Source organism: Ranitomeya imitator, chromosome 3 (assembly GCF_032444005.1).
Source record: "Ranitomeya imitator isolate aRanImi1 chromosome 3, aRanImi1.pri, whole genome shotgun sequence".
In the NCBI taxonomy this organism is placed as follows: domain Eukaryota; kingdom Metazoa; phylum Chordata; class Amphibia; order Anura; family Dendrobatidae; genus Ranitomeya; species Ranitomeya imitator.
The window spans coordinates 584,780,422-584,799,861 of NC_091284.1; the positions used below are offsets into that span (position 1 = coordinate 584,780,422).

General features: G+C 43.3%; 1 protein-coding gene across 1 annotated transcript in view; it reads right to left on the minus strand.

The window, feature by feature from the left end:
* The window catches only part of DNAJC3 (DnaJ heat shock protein family (Hsp40) member C3), a 57,981-nt gene that overhangs the window by 30,089 nt on the left and 8,452 nt on the right, over positions 1-19,440 (minus strand). The window contains exons 5-7 of the mRNA XM_069758037.1: positions 7,680-7,832; positions 6,751-6,932; positions 1,053-1,172 (exon numbers count right to left, since the gene is read on the minus strand). Of these exons, the coding sequence (XP_069614138.1) occupies positions 1,053-1,172; positions 6,751-6,932; positions 7,680-7,832 (455 nt within the window). The remainder of the gene's footprint in view (positions 1-1,052; positions 1,173-6,750; positions 6,933-7,679; positions 7,833-19,440) is intronic.

The window sequence follows — 19,440 nt, forward strand, 5'->3', positions numbered from 1 at the left end:
TTTAAGTGTGACAAACATGCAAAAGAATAGGAAATTACTTTTCACACAGCTATATATTCAGCATATTTATACCGGAGAAACATGAGTCAAAATTGGCCACAAAGCTTCCCTGAGGAAGCGGCAACACATGAACGCGAAACGCGCGTTGGGGTACAGGACCAGGATCCAGACAGGACACTTTAATATATACGGGTAATTAGCCTTTTTACCTCCCCACTTTATCCCACATGTCTCGGTCTGCACACTTATAGTGTATGGCGATTTTACCAGCATAGCCTGTACTTATGTGATTATACCATGTGTTCTATGAACCATATATCTGACTTACTAGTATTCATGTGTAGGTAACATGCACTCTGTGTTAACACTTGATTTACCTGTGTCCTGTTCTGTATACCTGGATCATTGGTTGCATCCACGGATATAGTCACAATGTATTTTCTATGAACTGTTATTCGCTATACATTTTATGTATGTTTTAGGTGAAAATTAATTATATGAATTTTCAATAAATGTAATGTTTTGCTGCTTTGTGGCCAATTTTGACTCATGTTTCTCCGGTATAAATAATTTATGATTGAGTCGCCGTATGTATTTTATTAACTGACGCTTATTCCTATATATATATATTCAGCATATTAGAATGCAGTATATAAGGGCTTACAGGTACTGGCCTCATCTCATATGGGAAAAACCTAGTGTCGGATTCCCTTTAAATCACAAAAAAAAAAAACAATGTATCATAATTTTGATCATTCACGATTTAGTAGGTTAATGAATTTTCTAAGATGCTAGATTTATAGTGTGAACTGACGAGTTGTCATGTTTGTGTTACATGCAGATTCTTCCTTTTCAACTACACATGGCAGAAATTAGCAGTAAATCCATGTCATAAATGAATTCTCAAAAGAAGTGTTTTTTTTCCACTGTTAATCGTGCTTTGTAAATCTAAAGTTTGTGGTCGATTTTCTATTAATGTTCTGTAAGGAATCCGCCATGTGTGAACACACACTAATGTACACAGAAGTTTTATTTCCGTCCGCATCATGTACCTTCCTTCCTGTATAAGCTCTTCGGCGGTCTGAATCTGTTTGCTCAGCTTCTTCACTTGTTTATAATGTGAAAAGCAATCTTTGTGGTCAGGATCAAGTTTTAAACACTCCCGGATTTCACTGCAAATTAAAAAAGATATATTTTTATGAATTACCCAATTATAATTAAAGAGCCGACAAATTAAGGCAATACAAATTATAAGTCTATACAATGTTCACTGAAGATGGAAGAATTGTCTTTAGCCTTAAAGGCGATGGCCACTACTTACATGTCCCTTTCATGTGAACTAACTGCCATAAAAAAAGCAGTTCAAATACTTTGCTTTGTGAAATCTTTCAGTAACCTGTGCTGCTCTCCTGTCACATATCTCTGGCTGAGAATCCTCTGACTTCCTGTGATGTGGTGTCAGATTCTTTATCACTTCCGGGCTCTGAAAACTGATGGGGTGGGCGGGGCTTGTTACATCAGTGGGCGGGGCTTGTTACATCAGTGGGCGGGGCTTGCTACATCAGTGGGCGGGCCTGTATTCAGCAGAGCTCACCGTTTCTTTTAAAGCTGCCAACTCTCCCTGCAGGCCCAGCTCTCCCATAGATTTGTATGTCTACACATGCACCCTGCTGTATTCACTTTATAAATGTGAGAAAATATTGTTCACTGCTGGAGACAAATTATGGTTCTGTACACCCCGAGGTAGTTTAACAATGACTAGTGTACAGCATGCAAAAAATCTCTGTGCTAGTTGTATAATGAAGACTACTGCTTAAAAGCAACAACGTGATTAAATTGCTAACACTATCAGAACATTTTAACAGTACCTTGTAGGAAAATGATGGCTGTATCGCAGATTAAATAAAAAAAAACAAGGTTGCTAAATAGACAGAAATAGAGCGTACTAAAAGGTGAGAAATCCTTATATATTATTTCTAAACACTCTTTTTCGGTGATTGCTCTGTATCTCCGTTCATACTGCACCCACACACACAAATGAGACACCATTTGAAAGGTAAATGTGCCACCTTCAGCAAGAAAATAGCCAAACAAACCACACATCCCCGATGTGATCACAAAATACAGTTTAAACATTAATTTTCATAAACCTGCAGTAAGGAAAAATGACCTGCAGGTGGCCCCACACTACCCCAAAGCTGCTTACAGACATCACAAACAAATCCTAACATTTGCCTTGGGGGCTTTCCAGCTTGCTGAACTCCTTGCCCAGCCGATTTCAGGCACATTGGAGGATTGCACACTTCACTGCAGGCGAGTCATATATGCAAACACATTCGTAAACATGCACTGCCTATTCAATTGCACACTTTGCTCTGTTTATACTCCACCAACACACACAAATGATACACCATTTCAAAGGTCAAATTACCTGCATGTGGCATTTGCCTTAGGGACTTTCCAGCTTGCGGAAGTGCTTGCCCAGCCTATTACATGCAAATTCTAGGATTGCACACTTCACTGCAGGTGAGAGTCACATATGCAAACACATTTGTAAACATGCATTGCTTTTTCGGTGATTACTTTGCCCCACACACAAGTAATACACCATTTGAAAGGTAAACTTGCCTCCTTCAGCAAGAAAACACACAAACAAACCACACATTCACGATTCAATCAATAAACATTCATTTTCAGAAACCTTCAGAAAAAAAAAACAACCTGCAGGTGGCACCACAACCTCAAGACATTTTTTTAGCCTCTATTTAATAAACCAATATATAAATACCTGTGTGTTCATCATCTCATTAAATACATTAACATTTGACCAGCTTGATTTTCCCGAAATTGCCTGCGCCCCTGACAATCAATGTGTGAAAACTTTGCACGGGTCAACTAGTAGTAAGGAAATTGCCCTGACCATATGTGTTATAGTAGTCAGTGACTGTCCATATCATGGCAGATCCGTAATTGTTGTCCCGAGGATATAGCATTTAGATTCAATCCCACTTGTAAGATTAGATGAAGTGTATCCTGGATTTCTAGAGGAAAAGCTTTTCCATGCTATGGCGCCCCAGCCAGCAGTGTTCACAGCAATCTCGTGAATACAGTCCATATGGCACCGCAGAGCAGGTGATGACACCACATGTTTTTTGTCTCTTCAGACCACTGTACCTGCAGTGGTGACCACACTGGCTCAAAGGATCTGTCATGCTATGGACACTCGCTGAACTACTATAACACATATGGTGAGGGCAGTTTACTTACCATAGTTTTCCATTTATTTTCTGTTCTATTTAGCAACATTTTTTCTATTTAAATCTGTGAAACAGCCACCATTTTCCTATGAGGTACTTTTTAAAAAATTTCAGCTATTGGTAGTAACTTATCAGGTTGCTTCTTTTAAAGCAGTGGTCTTTAGTGTATGGTGTTGCCTTTAGGCAGTGTTCATTATACCAATAATGCAGAGATTCTTTACTCAGATCTCTCACCATCAATTCAGTGAGGTAGAAGTAGTAGACAGACAATCTTTCTTGTAAGGGCTGGTTTAATAGTCCATTACTTGTATTTCTTGCGGTACCATATACAGGAGGTGCTGGGCCTGTGTGTGACATGAGAAGCGGGAGGGGTGTAGGCAGAGTAACTGGTCTGCGCTCACTGCTGGCTTGCAGTCCAGCCTAAGGAATGATGGGAAACGTAGCCAGAAGCGAGAAGAGGAAGCGATTGCTATGACAAGAGCAGGTGTCAAGGCACAAGAAGTGAACCAGAGAGGAATAGAACATTAAACTTTTCAGAAAAAAAGTGGCATATGGCATTTTTTTTTTATTGCAGCAGCAGCAGCAATGGCAGAGATATATGTGGAGCATCTATGGGGCAATATGAACGGTGAAGAGCACTATATGGGGCACAGCTATGGGGCAATATGAACGGTGCAGCACTATATGGGGCACAGCTATGTGGCAATATGAACGGTGCAGCACTATATGGGGCACAGCTATGGGGCAATATGAACGGTGCAGAGCACTATATGGCAGGGCTATGGGGAAATATGAACGGTGCAGAGCAGTATATGGCACAGCTATGGGGCAATATGAACGGTGCAGAGCACTATATGGCACAGCTATGGGGAAATATGAACGGTGCAGAGCACTATATGGCACAGCTATGGGGCAATAATGATCTATTTTTATTTTTGAAATTCACCGGTAAATGCTGCATTTCCACCCTAGGCTTATACTCGAGTCAATAAGTTTTCCCAGTTTTTTGTGGCAAAATTAGGGGGGGTCGGCTTATACTCGAGTATATATATATATATATATATATATATATGTGTGTGTGTGTGTGTGTGTGTGTGTGTGTGTGTGTGTGTGTGTGTGTGTGTGTGTGTGTGTGTGTGTGTGTGTGTGTGTGTGTGTGTGTGTGTGTGTGTGTGTGTGTGTGTACATACATACACACACATATACAGTGCCTACAAGTAGTATTCAACCTCCTGCAGATTTAGCAGGTTTACACATTTGGAATTAACTTGGCATTGTGACATTTGGACTGTAGATCAGCCTGGAAGTGTGAAATGCACTGCAGCAAAAAAGAATGTTATTTCTTTGTTTATATTTTTTTTTAAATTGTGAAAAGTCTTTTCAGAGGGTCATTTATTATTCAACCCCTCAACCCACCAGAATTCTGTTTGGTTCCCCTAAAGTATTAAGAAGTAGTTCAGGCACAAAGAACAATGAGCTTCACATGTTTGGATTAATTATCTCTTTTTCCAGCCTTTTCTGACTATTTAAGACCCTCCCCAAACTTGTGAACAGCACTCATACATGGTCAACATGGGAAAGACAAAAGGAGCATTCCAAGGCCATCAGAGACAAGATCGTGGAGGGTCACAAGGCTGGCAAGGGGTACAAAACCCTTTCCAAGGAGTACAAAACCCTTTCCAAGGAGTTGGGCCTACCTGTCTCCACTGTTGGGAGCATCATCCGGAAGTGGAAGGCTTATGGATCTACTGTTAGCCTTCCACGGCCTGGACAGCCTTTGAAAGTTTCCTCCCGTGCCGAGGCCAGGCTTGTCCGAAGAGTCAAGGCTAACCCAAGGACAACAAGGAAGGAGCTCCGGGAAGATCTCATGGCAGTGGGGACATTGGTTTCAGTCAATACCATAAGTAACGTACTCCACCGCAATGGTCTCCGTTCCAGACGAGCCCGTAAGGTACCTTTATTTTCAAAGCGTCATGTCAAGGCTCGTCTACAGTTTGCTCATGATCACTTGGAGGACTCTGAGACTGACTGGTTCAAGGTTCTCTGGTCTGATGAGACCAAGATCGAGATCTTTGGTGCCAACCACACACGTGACGGTTGGAGACTGGATGGCACTGCATATGACCCCAAGAATACCATCCCTACAGTCAAGCATGGTGGTGGCAGCATCATGCTGTGGGGCTGTTTCTCAGCCAAGGGGCCTGGCTATCTGGTCCGCATCCATGGGAAGATGGATAGCATGGCCTACCTGGAGATTTTGGCCAAGAACCTCCGCTCCTCCATCAAGGATCTTAAGATGGGTCGTCATTTCATCTTCCAACAAGACAACGACCCAAAGCACACAGCCAAGAAAACCAAGGCCTGGTTCAAGAGGCAAAAAATCAAGGTGTTGCAGTGGCCTAGTCAGTCTCCTGACCTTAATCCAATTGAAAACTTGTGGAAGGAGATCAAGATCAAAGTCCACATGAGACACCCAAAGAATCTAGATAACTTGGAGAAGATCTGCATGGAGGAGTGGGCCAAGGTAACTTCAGAGACCTGTGCCGGCCTGATCAGGTCTTATAAAAGACGATTATTAGCTGTATTTGCAAACAAAGGTTATTCCACAAAATATTAAACCTAGGGGTTGAATAATAATTGACCCACACTTTTATGTTTATAAAAATTTAACTGAGCAACAAAACTTTTTGGTTTGTAAGATTTATGCATCTGTTAATAAATCCTGCTCTTGTTTGAAGTTTGAAGGCTCTAGCTTATTTGCATCTTATTAAACCTGCTAAATCTGCAGGGGGTTAATACTACTTGTAGGCACTGTATATAATTATATATATATATATATATATATATATATATATATATATATATATATATATATATATATATATATATATCAAATGACAAATCCTCTTTAAAACAGAATACATTTGAAAATAATTGTTTTTAATGGGAAATGTATTTTTTGTAAAATATATATAGATTTTTTTTTCTTATTTTCTTATTCATATTGTGATTTGTATACTTATTTCCTGATCCTTCAGAAAATCCACATGTACATTAGCAGGAATAAGCTGACTCAGTCTCTATGCGTTTTATCGATGTACTTAATAAGCATGTGCAAAAGTCATTGTGAACAGAGGTGTTATCTGTCACTGTAATCCTGCCTGTGATGAAAAGTCTAACTGTTGGAACTTCCACTGATTCCGAGAACAGAGGTCCCCTACATTCTTGTGTGAATAAGTGACCACTAATGCATGCTCTTCTATAGGAGCGACAGCTCAACGTGCCCCATCAGTTCCTAAAAGTGAATGGAGTATATGCTGTGAATACACACTGCTGCTCCATTCCCTTCAGCATCTCAGGACAACCAGCAACCAAGCATTTATCATAAAGGTAATAATGAGAACACCCCTTTAAATGTCACAGCAGCAGTAGACGTCACTTTAAGCAATGCAGCAATAAAACCGATCAATGTGCAAACAAAGTAGAGACCCACCTGAGCGACATCTCGTGGTCCCCCAGATTATAATATATGCGGCTGACTTTGTAGAAGGCTGCGGTATTATCGCTCTTCAGTTTAGAGGCAGCTTTCAGGTCACTGATGGCTTTCCCGGGCTCGCCTTGATTGATGTAGCATTCTGCCCTCAGCTCTCGCAACTCTGCATCCCACACACAAGTCTTAAAGAAAACAAAACCGGCATTATTCACCTATGCAGAGCGCTGGTAACATCCCGGCATACATCTGATCAAGAATCAGCACAATACTGGGAAAAGAACACTACAGCGTCTCTATAACTGGCGAGCAATTACTGCAATGTCGGAGAAGCAAGAAGAGACGCACTCAGGAAGGACCTTGAGAAAAAAAAAACATTGAGACAAACAAAAACAACAATTTGAAAGTTTCTCCATTTCAGCACATGGAACACTCAAGGTCTATTAGCTAAATGCAGCGCACATTTCCTCCAGAGACTGGCGGCAGCCGCCGATGTCTAGGAATCAGGATAAATGATACATAGTATACGGAGCACAGGTATCTACAGACCTGGGCTGCCGCCAGGAGAATGCAATTATGGATACAAGGGAATATCTACAAATAAATATTAACAACACAAAAAATATGCAACTAGAGATGAGCGGCTCGATGCGGAGGTCTCCGGCCCAGTATCCAGTTCAGTGGTGCCCGGCGGCTATACGGGAGGCCCGCAGATCTCTTACCTTAAGACGTCTCCAGTGCAGTGTTTGATTGGCCAGATGACACAGCAAGCCCTGACAAATAAAATGGACGCCAGAAGGTCTCCCATCTATCCACCGGGAACCAATCAACTGCATACTGGACCAGATTCCACTATCCGCTCATTTCAAAGTGCAACCAGTGAAACCCTTCAGCCACGGGGCAATGTCATCCAGCAACTGATGGCCACTTACCTCTAAGACCACGTTCAGCAAGCTTTCTGCAGTTGTGTAATCTTTTTGGTGGTAGGCGGCTATTCCTTGTGACCGCATGCGTTGCATTTCATCTGACTTTGCGAGTTGCGCGGTGGCTTCTTCCTCTTCGTGATCGCTTGGATTAGACTTCAGCTTTAAGAAAACAAAAAAGATCAAAGCAGAAAGTGAGAAAATTAAAAAATAAATAAATAAATGTCTGATCATGATTCACACAGCACACTACGTGGCAAATATCAACAAGGCTCCCAAAGTTAGGATTCCTCAAGATAATATTAAACAAAGGAAAAATTAACATAATCGTGCAGTAGTCATGTAGGCTTCCCAATAATAAAGCCGAAGGGGAGGAGGCCGGACTGGTCTTGGGGAAAACATGCATGAAACATCCAGGACTGGATCCATACACTGAGACATTGCAGCCCATTGGTCTAAACCGGGACTACGGGATTTCAAGCTTTATTTGGAATAAAACGTTGCTACAAAGCAGCGAGCCTGGAAACGTGAAAAGAAATGTAACAACCCCAGGGATTGGTCATACTCAGGTTATAAATAGAGGGAAGGAAAATAGAGCGGTCAATCAAAGGAGAGAGAAAACAAATAGATGGGGAAGGCGCACGGAATGTTTGGCCACACCAAGGGTGCACCGAGCGCCTGTACTAAGTGATTCTGTGCCGATAGTCTCTCTTTAAGGCCGGGGTCACACTTGCGAGTGCAATGTGAGAAACTCGCCCGAGTCTCTCGCATCAATACCCGGCACAGCCGCCGGTACTCAGGACCAGAGAGTGTGGCTGCATGTATTTCTATGCAGTTGTACGCTCCATTCCCGAGTGCCGGCGGCTGTGCCAGGTATTGATGCGAGAGACTCGGGCGAGTTTCTCACATTGCACTCGCAAGTGTGACCCCGGCCTTAAAAGGTTAAGATGACGATACTTAGCTCAAGGTGATCTCCTTTGCCAAGAACCTAATGTGTTTCCTCTGATAGCTTACACTTATATGGGTAGGTAGGATCCTGCTGTAAGGGAACCTGTCACCCCCCCTCAGGCGTTTGTGCAGCACTAAGGCCGGCGTCACACTAGCGAGTTTTACGGACGTAAGAGCGCATAAATTACGTCCGTAAAACACGCCTAACAAACGTCCCAATTATTCTCTATGCCCCTGCTCCTATCTGACGTATTTTACTGATCAGTATTATACAGCTTTCTACGGCCGTCGAAAATCGCAGCATGCTGCGTTTGTCACTGTATTGCGCAAAAAAAAAAAAAAAAAAACACCAATGAAAGTCTATGGAAGCCAGAAAAATACGGATTACACACGGACCAGCAGTGTAACTTGCGAGAAATACGCATTGGTGTTAGAGAGAAAAGCCGGCAATTCAGTGCGGTGTACAGTAAAATCACACTGACAGCTTACAGTAGAATAGGTAGAATAAATGAATATATATTATATATATATATATATATATATATATATATATACATACACATATATATATATACATACACATATATATATCTCTCATTGAGACACATATGTATATATATTAATATATGAGACATGGTTTACATACAGTAAACCATCTCATATCACCTTTTTTTTTTGCATATTCCACACTACTGTTAGTAGTGTGTATCTGCAAAATTTGGCCGTTCTATTAAATTAAAGGGTTAAATGGCGGAAAAAATTGGCGTGGGCTCCCGCGCAATTTTCTCCGCCAGAGTAGTAAAGCCAGTGACTGAGGGCAGATATTAATAGCCTGGAGAGGGTCCATGGTTATTGCCCCCCCACCCCCCTGGCTAAAAACATCTGCCCCCAGCCACCCCAGAAAAGGCACATCTGGAAGATGCGCCTATTCTGGCACTTGGCCACTCTCTTCCCATTCCCGTGTAGCGGTGGGATATGGGGTAATGAAGGGTTAATGCCACCTTGCTATTGTAAGGTGACATTAAGCCAAATTAATAATGGAGATGCGTCAATTAATCCAATACTAGTAAAGGGTTAAAAAATACACAAACACATTGTTTTTATTTCATTAAAATAATTTTTAATAAAGGTTGTTGTAATATTTTATTCTACGCTCAATCCATCTGAAGACCTTCGCTCTGTAACAAAGAAAAAAAAATAATAAACCAACAATATACATACCTTCCGAAGATCTGTAACGTCCCACGATGTAAATCCATCTGAAGGGGTTAAAATATTTTACAGCCAGGAGCTCTGCTAATGCAGTGGTGCTCGTGGCTGCAAAACCCCAGGGAATGAAGGTAAAGTAGGTCAATGACCTATATTTACCTTTATTCGCGGTGATGCGCCCTCTGCTGGTTGTTCCTCGAGCGTGGGAACTTTCCTAGAAAGCTCCCAGGCTCGAGCTTATATGAGGACAACCAGCAGAGGGCGCCTCACCGCAATGCTGGGAGCTGCATTAGCAGAGCTCCTGGCTGTAAAATATTTATATATTTACAGTATATATGTTTTTATTTTTTTTTTTTTTACACATGGATCCGTTGTATAGCCGTATGTCGGTTTTGCAAGCCTGCGAGAAAAACACGCAGTACGGATGCCATACGGATTACATACGGAAGATGCCATGCGCAAAATACGCTGACACACCCTGCCTACGGAGGAGCTACGGACCACTATTTTGGGGACTTTTCAGCGTATTACGGCCGTAATATACGGACCGTATTGTCTTAGGCTACTTTCACACTAGCGTCGGAATCTCCCCGTCGCAATGCGTCGGGGAGATTCCGACGCTAGCGTTTAACGCATTGCACAACGGAGGCAGCGGATGCATTTCTCCGGCGCATCCGCTGCCCCATTGTAAGGTGCGGGGAGGTGGGGGCGGAGTTCCGGCCGCGCATGCGCGGTCGAAAAAAGCGGTCCGTCAGGAGCAAAAAACGTTACATGTAGCGTTTTTTGCTCCCGACGGTCCGCAGAAGCACGACGCATCCGTCGCACGACGGATGCGACGTGTGGCAATCCGTCGCAATGCGTCGTCAATACAAGTCTATGGGGAAAAAACGCATCCTGCAAGCACTTTTGCAGGATACGTTTTTTCTGCAAAACGACGCATTGCGGCGGATTGCAGTTAACGCTAGTGTGAAAGTAGCCTTACGCCGAGTATGACGCCGGCCTAATGCTGCATTCTGACAAGGTGGCTTTTTAGTTACAAACGCCTGCACACGCTGAAATAAACCCTTATAAAATGTGCCCCCACATACTCTGAAATCGCCAGAGAGGTGGGACCTTTCTTCCTAATTAGACGCAGCATAGCCGGGCGCTGCCGCCTCTTGCAGCATTGTCGTCCCCGGCGCCTGCGCTGTAAGTTTTTTTTCCGGGTATGCACAGTTGCGCTGCCCTTTGTACTTACAGCGCAGGCGCCGGGGACAATAATGCAGCAAGAGGAGGCGGCGCCCGATGCGCACAGGAATAGTGTTTGCTGGGTGAGCCGGATACAGTGCCATCATTCAATCCTCCATACAGTTATGGAGCAGTACAATCTTCTACAAATCCACACACTGATGAGTGGCCATTGCACATTGTCAGGCAGAAAGTTCTTTCAGCCTTTTCATACTCTCCATTGGAATATTAGGAGACATGTTTCATCGCAGCAGAATGAATGACATTAATCTGTAACATGACATCCATGGATTTGTCGACACTTCGGAGGCTGCCTTGTCCCACACATCAAAGTATGAAGGACCCTTTTGCCACAGGCAGGTGAGAGGTGATATCTGGGAGAGCCGGTAGGCCGGGGCTCCATAAACCAGGGCCACTCAAAGCCAACTTAAAACAGAATAAATAAAACCCCTCTGTACGCGGCCAGTTATTGCTCAAGCACAGAAGAAAAACAAGTTCTAAGACCCTAGCAAGAAAAATTACTAGACTTTGATTCATTACAAAGGTCTTTGTCCACACAAAATCAAGAAACCGGTAAATATTCCCGCCAAGTGGTAAAACACAAGCAACACAAGTTTTTTCATTAAAATGTCAATTTATTCAGGATAAATATTTCCCAAATGCGTTGGTTTCTCAGCCCTAATAAAGGAAATCCGACAATAAGTGCATAGTTTGATTTTCAACACCCTCCGATAAATAGAGATCTGATCCGCCTGTATAATTGGACCTGTGACTGAAGTTCGGCTGACAGAGACCGGTGATCACTATAGGTCACTGGAAAGAAGAATTATCAGACCAGTGCAGCAATCTGCAGAGCAGCGCAGCCACTAGGGTCCTGGCGCCATCTGCTGGAAAATAATGCAAACTGCACCATGCGGAGAGGAGATACTTTTAAAATTAAATTTCTTTCCACATGGGTGATGCATAGTCTTGTATATATTATTATTTATTTATATAGCACCATTAATTCCATGGTACTATAAATGAGAAAGGGGTTACATACAGGGTTATAGATATCGTTTACAGTAAACAGGTTTACAGTGACAGACTGGTACAGAGGGGAGAGTATATATAGAAGGAAGCTGGAATATTATCAAAAAGCTGAAACAAAAGCCAACAGTCTCCTGTCAATTAATCTTGAAAAACACAAAATGAGAACACATTAACAGATTAGTAGCTGATTGATGTTATCGACCAAAGTCATAATATTGCCGTCCGAGCCAAAAAAGACATTCTGTCCGAGGTGGAAGAGTCAGATAGAAGACTGACTATTCATGTAACATCCCCACTGGGGAGTAATGGCAGAGGCCGGTAGGGAAGGATTTTTTATTTATAAAAACTAGTGGAAAACACCTTCCAGGCTCTATATACACACAGCATTCTTACAAAATTAATAAGAAATTGCTTTAAAAATAAAATAAAAATGGTCTGAAAATATATTTATCATTCAGAACAGTCTAAAGCCCGACTCGTTGCCTTCGCGCCAGGTTTTTTGTTTGCACCCAATCCATTTTGTTTTTTTATGTTTTCTACTTTGGGGGCAGAGTTGAGATTTTTCACCAAATTCAGCAATTGTGACTTAAAAAAAAAAAAAAAAAAAAAGACTCAAAATATAGCACAATTTCACACCAGTCCCCCATCTCCCCTGGCATAATTTTGAGCATGATAATATTTTGACACATTTTGTTTTGCGTTATTTTGCAGAACGTGTGATTTTTGAAGTAAAAAACAATTCAAGGAAGAAGAAAAAAAGATGATTTTTGACTTTCAATCAAGTTAAGAGGAGTGGGGCGGCGCTGAATGAGTATATTAATACACGCATACTGCATACATATTTAATGGGAAAAGCTATTCATTGGAGTGCGTCTTTACAGCACCACTCCAGCACGTTTTGGCATTGTATTTTCGCACTGGAGTGGTGTCACTCATCTAAGTTCCCTGCCCCCAGTATTATCCTTACCAGCTGCTGTCATCATCTTTTATCACAGCCATTCCTGTCAGTCTCCAGCAGTTTGTTACTTGACGGATCGCTCCAGTGTTGCTGGGTAATCCGGAAGAAACTACTCGCTGTAAGGGTATGTGCACACGTATTTTGGAGCTCTGCTGATTTTTCCACATTATGGAGCAGGTGTAAAATGCTGTGGAATCCGCACAAAGAATTGACATATTGCGGAATGTAACCCGCAGCGTTTCTGCCCGTTTTTTCCGCGGCATGTGCACTGCGGATTGCGGTTTCCATAGGTTTACATTGTACTGTAAACGCATGGAAAGTTGCTGCGGACCTGCAGATGCAGATCCGCAGCAAAATCCGCAACGTGTGCACATAGCCGAACTCTTCGACAGCCAGGACCAGGCCAAACAAATCTCTCATGAACTGACACAGAGCTTGTGACCGTTACCTCAGACATCCGATCAGTCAGAAGTCTACAAACCCCTGCAAATGACGAGACACTTTATTAGTGAAAAGCTTTAATACATATCAGGTTTCCATATAATCAGCCCATATTCCCAGTACACATGTACAGTCAGCCCAACTTCCTAGTTCTTATCACACCAGCCACAAATATTCTGGCACGTGGCATCATGAGAAACCCCATTCTCACCAGTGTACAGTACCTCATGTGCTTAGGAGACATGGCATTCTCTAGTCCAGGCCACTAGTGTCCTACTCTGAGGTTTTACAGAAATACACATTCCAGAGGTGTAAAATACATTTACTGCATTCTCACTTCCTAGATAATATCTAGCCCCATTTCTCATATCTCAGATCTACACAAACAGCAGCCGCCATCCGTCAGCACTACTGGAAAGCAGTATCTATAATATAACGCTGGGAGCGTCACTCTGTCCGAAGCCTCTATAGACTGCGCAAGCGCAAGCGCCGGCGCAGTCTGGGCCTCACAGAGCGACGCTCCTGGGAGATCGCGGTATGCGTAAGCACTGAACGCATACCGCGATCTCCACCGGAGAGTCAGGGACCGCCAGGAGGGAGGGTAAGTATACTCACCTTTCCCGGTTCCAGCGCTGCTTGCGGCTCCGTCTCCCGGCTCCTCTGCTCCCGGCTCCGGAGGGCGCGGACTGCGCAGGCGCCGGAATCGGCGCCTGCGCAGTCCACGCTTTCCGGCGCCATTTTCTTGAAGACACACTCCGGCTCCACTGCAGGTGTGTCTTCAAGAAAATGGCGCCGGAAAGCGCGGACTGCGCAGGCGCCGATTCCTGCTGCCGGAATCGGCGCCTGCGCAGTCCCCGCTTTCCGGCGCCATTTTCTTGAAGACATACCTGCAGTGGAGCCGGACGATAGGTGAGTATGGTATTTTTTTTTTTTTTTTTTTTTTATGGCAGCAGCATTCGGGGGCATACACACTGGAGCGGGGGGCATATAATACAATGGTGGCGCAGGATGGCAGCAGCACATGACAGAACGGGCGCAGGATGGCAGCAGCACATGACAGAACGGGCGCAGGATGGCAGCAGCACATGTCAGAACGGGCGCAGGATGGCAGCAGCACATGACAGAACGGGCGCAGGATGGCAGCAGCACATGACAGAACGGGCGAAGGATGGCAGCAGCACATGACAGAACGGGCGCAGGATGGCAGCAGCACATGACAGAACGGGCGCAGGATGGCAGCAGCACATGACAGAACGGGCGCAGGATGGCAGCAGCACATGACAGAACGGGCGCAGGATGGCAGCAGCACATGACAGAACGGGCGCAGGATGGCAGCAGCAAATGACAGAACGGGGATGCAGGATGGGAGCAGCAAATGACAGGATGGGAGCAGCAAATGACAGAATGGAGGCGCAGGATGGGAGCAGCACATGACAGGATGGGGGCGCAGGATGGAGCAGCACATACCAGGATGGAGACCATATACCAATATAAATGCTCGCCACCCGGGCGTAGAACGGGTTCAATAGCTAGTAGCAATATAGGACAGGCTAACCTCTGTGCCAACTGCACTCCTAACACAAAGAAAAAACAAAAAAGGCTAGGGTCATATTATTTTCTCTCATGCCAGAGAATTGGGCTAGTTATGGTAACTACACTCCGATCCGATTATTTTGGGATGAGTAGAAGATGTAAAAAAAAAAAAAAAGAAGCCTCCACTCCTTCTCAATTCTGTTAGTTTGTGAAAATCAGGCTGCACTCAGAGGTCATCAGAATGCAGTCCGATTCTAACCCCCCCCCCACAGACTCATTGACTTGCATGGCCGAGCAGATCCAAATCTAGCATACTGCATTTTTTTTCCCACCCAGACAGACTCTGTTCGGGGGAGGAATCAGACATTAGGATCCCTAGGGTTAGGATCCCTAGGGATCCTAACCCTAACCCTAGGGATCCTAACCCTAGCTATTTCTGTTTATAGTGGGTCTTCTAGTTGTTTTTGATGATTGGCAACTGTCACACACTTATCATGCGTTTCAAAAACGCAGACGCGGTAAAAAAAATGCATGCAAACGCGTCAAAACGCCGCGATTTGTTTACCACATGCAAAAACGCATGCGTCTAAAAAACGCTGCGTTTTTTAACGCAAATGTGAAACTAGCCTAAGACTGCCAGCATCAGGAGCAGCCTCTCTGCGCTGTTACAGTGTCAAAATGGCACTAAAACAAGATGTCCGCTATTTATATGGAGAGGGACATGTTATTTCAGCAGCCAATGACGAGCTGTTGTGTCAGGACAGTGTGGAGGTTTCCTGGGCTCTGATTGGCTAGCTGCAATGAGCACACAAAGTAAAAAAAAAAAAAAAAAAAAAAAAAAAGGACTGTTTACAAGCACACCGCGCCTCTGAGCTCTGCAATCCCCCTCCCCTCGTCAAACACGTGCCAGACGCTCACGATACACCGCCATATCATAGCCAAAGTGCTGAAAACACTTTAGTGGCAACGCAAATATTTTCCTGCTCTTTTTACTGAATGTTACTGATTTTTACCGATTTTATAAAATTTTGCTCATGTTTCCGATCACGAATCCGAATGTGCCATATTCGTGCAGAATCTATGTTTGGCGATCGATTCCTGAACAAATTCGCTCATCACTACTCATTACTTGCACATTAGCAGACCAGTAATAAATCTTGGACAACTAATCCTGACACGTGGTCAGCATGCTCTTCGAAGATGTGCTAACGGACAAGATGGTGGCTGCGGAGGGGACAGTGGCACTGCACAATAATCCTGAAGGAGCCTTCTAGTAAATGCACCTAGAGACATATTAAGCTTTGTCTTAATCAACAGGGAACGATCATCATGAACAAGTATTCCCAGGAATGCTTCTTTCACCATAATCGTGTAGTGTAAAACAGGATGCCGATCAGCCAAAGAGCTAAATGCTCCATCGTCGGGTGAAATGAGCTTGTGGTTTGCACAGGTCATCATTCTCAGCCACACGTTGTCCTGTGCAAACATAACAATGGCAGCCTATACGCACCGAAGGGTCTACTGCAGACCAGTGCACATCTGAAGCGTGGCCTGTGTAATCAGGGTATTAAACACCTGACGCCCAGCAAACATGGTTCTGGTGGGTGGTACAGTGTAAATGTGCCAACGCCCATCAGAGGCGCAGTGACCAGTTGATATCGATCATTCAGTACAGACATTACACGGGACAATGAGCTGCCGAGAACAATCTTTTTGTGCTCTTCTTTGTCGGGTGATCGGCAGCCAGTTGACTTTGCACGATTCCCGCGAATGAGCTTTCCGGGGGATCCTTAATTGTGCAGTGTAAATGCCCCTTAAGAGAAGAAACCTGGGCTGCACGTAGACATTTTCCGGCTGTCTGGCTTCACTCCATGCAATTGTCTAGTGATTTACCTCCTCCCTTCCGATGTCACTTTTGATCTGCTGACATTCTGCGGGCCTAAGAAGAATGACCTAGATGTGCTAGGAGACACGCAGCCCACCACTGCCAGGGACAGGCTTAACGGAGGAGCTCAAAGTTAAGATATTGAATTTTCCCCAGGTAATTACTTGTTTTGAAGACTTTGGTGAACTTTTCCTCTCTAAGTGATGTCTGTTGTTGCTGCTCTTCTTAATCTATCATTCCTTGATGATGATTTACAAAAGATGGTGACCTGATTACAGGGAAGAAAATGCCGGGAAACACTTTATATTTGGTGCCTTTCCCTGATTGATTAACCATTAGTATAGCAGACTATATAAAGTAATACTAGTATACACCAAATAAAAAGAATGTAACTCGCATTCCCGGAGTTTATCATGTATTATTAACCAGACAACGTATGAGGAACCAAATACAGAGTAATCAGAAATTACTGTAAAAGCAACACATACCGTCCAGCCCATCATAAAGGCACTGACAATGCCACGATCACCAGAATATACAATAAGTTAGTTGCATGTGTCTTGTTATATAGATTACTTGGCCGATTTAGCATTCATTTAGGAAAGTGGAGTGGAAATTAAAATAACAGCCAGACAAGTCGTAACCCAACTTCTTAAAGAAAAGAAATAAAAACAATTTGGTAAACCTTTCACAATTTTAAAAGGGGAATCTAAGAGGATTACCATAAACTTTGGATCAAAAGTAAAAGAAAAAAAAAATCTTTTGCTCAAAGCACTGCAGTGCGCAGGCGCCGGGCCCCTCTGACCTTTCCTCAACAGGGCAGACAAAGTACGCCTGCGCCGGAGCCGTGGCTGAAGATCAGAAGAGGACGTCATGGAATGAAGATGGGAGGCGCCGGACCGTACCAGAGATGCCCATCCGACCGGACCAGCAGCGGGACTGCCCCTGGGAAACAGAAACCTGTGAAACCCATAAAGGCAACAGGTTTCTGCTAATAACCAAGAAAAATTATCTTTCACAATTGGTGCAGAATCCAACCAGAGGAGCAGCACTTTTAGACCTAATACTATCTAATAGACCTGACAGAATAACAAATCTGCAGGTGGTCGGGCATCTAGGAAATAGCGACCACAATATTGTACAGTTTCACCTGTCTTTCACTAGGGGGACTTGTCAGGGAGTCACAAAAACATTGAACTTTAAGAAGGCAAAGTTTGACCAGCTTAGAGATGCCCTTAATCTGGTAGACTGGGACAATATCCTCAGAAATAAGAATACAGATAATAAATGGGAAATGTTTAAGAACATCCTAAATAGGCAGTGTAAGCGGTTTATACCTTGTGGGAATAAAAGGACTAGAAATAGGAAAAACCCAATGTGGCTAAACAAAGACGTAAGACAGGCAATTAACAGTAAAAAGAAAGCATTTGCACTACTAAAGCAGGATGGCACCATTGAAGCTCTAAAAAACTATAGGGAGAAAAATACTTGATCTAAAAAACTAATTAAAGCTGCCAAAAAGGAAACAGAGAAGCACATTGCTAAGGAGAGTAAAACTAATCCCAAACTGTTCTTCAACTATATCAATAGTAAAAGAATAAAAACTGAAAATGTAGGCCCCTTAAAAAATAGTGAGGAAAGAATGGTTGTAGATGACGAGGAAAAAGCTAACATATTAAACACCTTCTTCTCCACGGTATTCACGGTGGAAAATGAAATGCTAGGTGAAATCCCAAGAAACAATGAAAACCCTATATTAAGGGTCACCAATCTAACCCAAGAAGAGGTGCGAAACCGGCTAAATAAGATCAAAATAGATAAATCTCCGGGTCCGGATGGCATACACCCACGAGTACTAAGAGAACTAAGTAATGTAATAGATAAACCATTATTTCTTATTTTTAGGGACTCTATTGTGACAGGGTCTGTTCCGCAGGACTGGCGCATAGCAAATGTGGTGCCAATATTCAAAAAGGGCTCTAAAAGTGAACCTGGAAATTATAGGCCAGTAAGTCTAACCTCTATTGTTGGTAAAATATTTGAAGGGTTTCTGAGAGATGTTATTCTGGATTATCTCAATGAGAATAACTGTTTAACTCCATATCAGCATGGGTTTATGAGAAATCGCTCCTGTCAAACCAATCTAATCAGTTTTTATGAAGAGGTAAGATATAGGCTGGACCACGGTGAGTCATTGGGCGTGGTATATCTCGATTTTTCCAAAGCGTTTGATACCGTGCCGCACAAGAGGTTGGTACACAAAATGAGAATGCTTGGTCTGGGGGAAAATGTGTGTAAATGGGTTAGTAACTGGCTTAGTGATAGAAAGCAGAGGGTGGTTATAAATGGTATAGTCTCTAACTGGGTCGCTGTGACCAGTGGGGTACCGCAGGGGTCAGTATTGGGACCTGTTCTCTTCAACATATTCATTAATGATCTGGTAGAAGGTTTACACAGTAAAATATCGATATTTGCAGATGATACAAAACTATGTAAAGCAGTTAATACAAGAGAAGATAGTATTCTGCTACAGATGG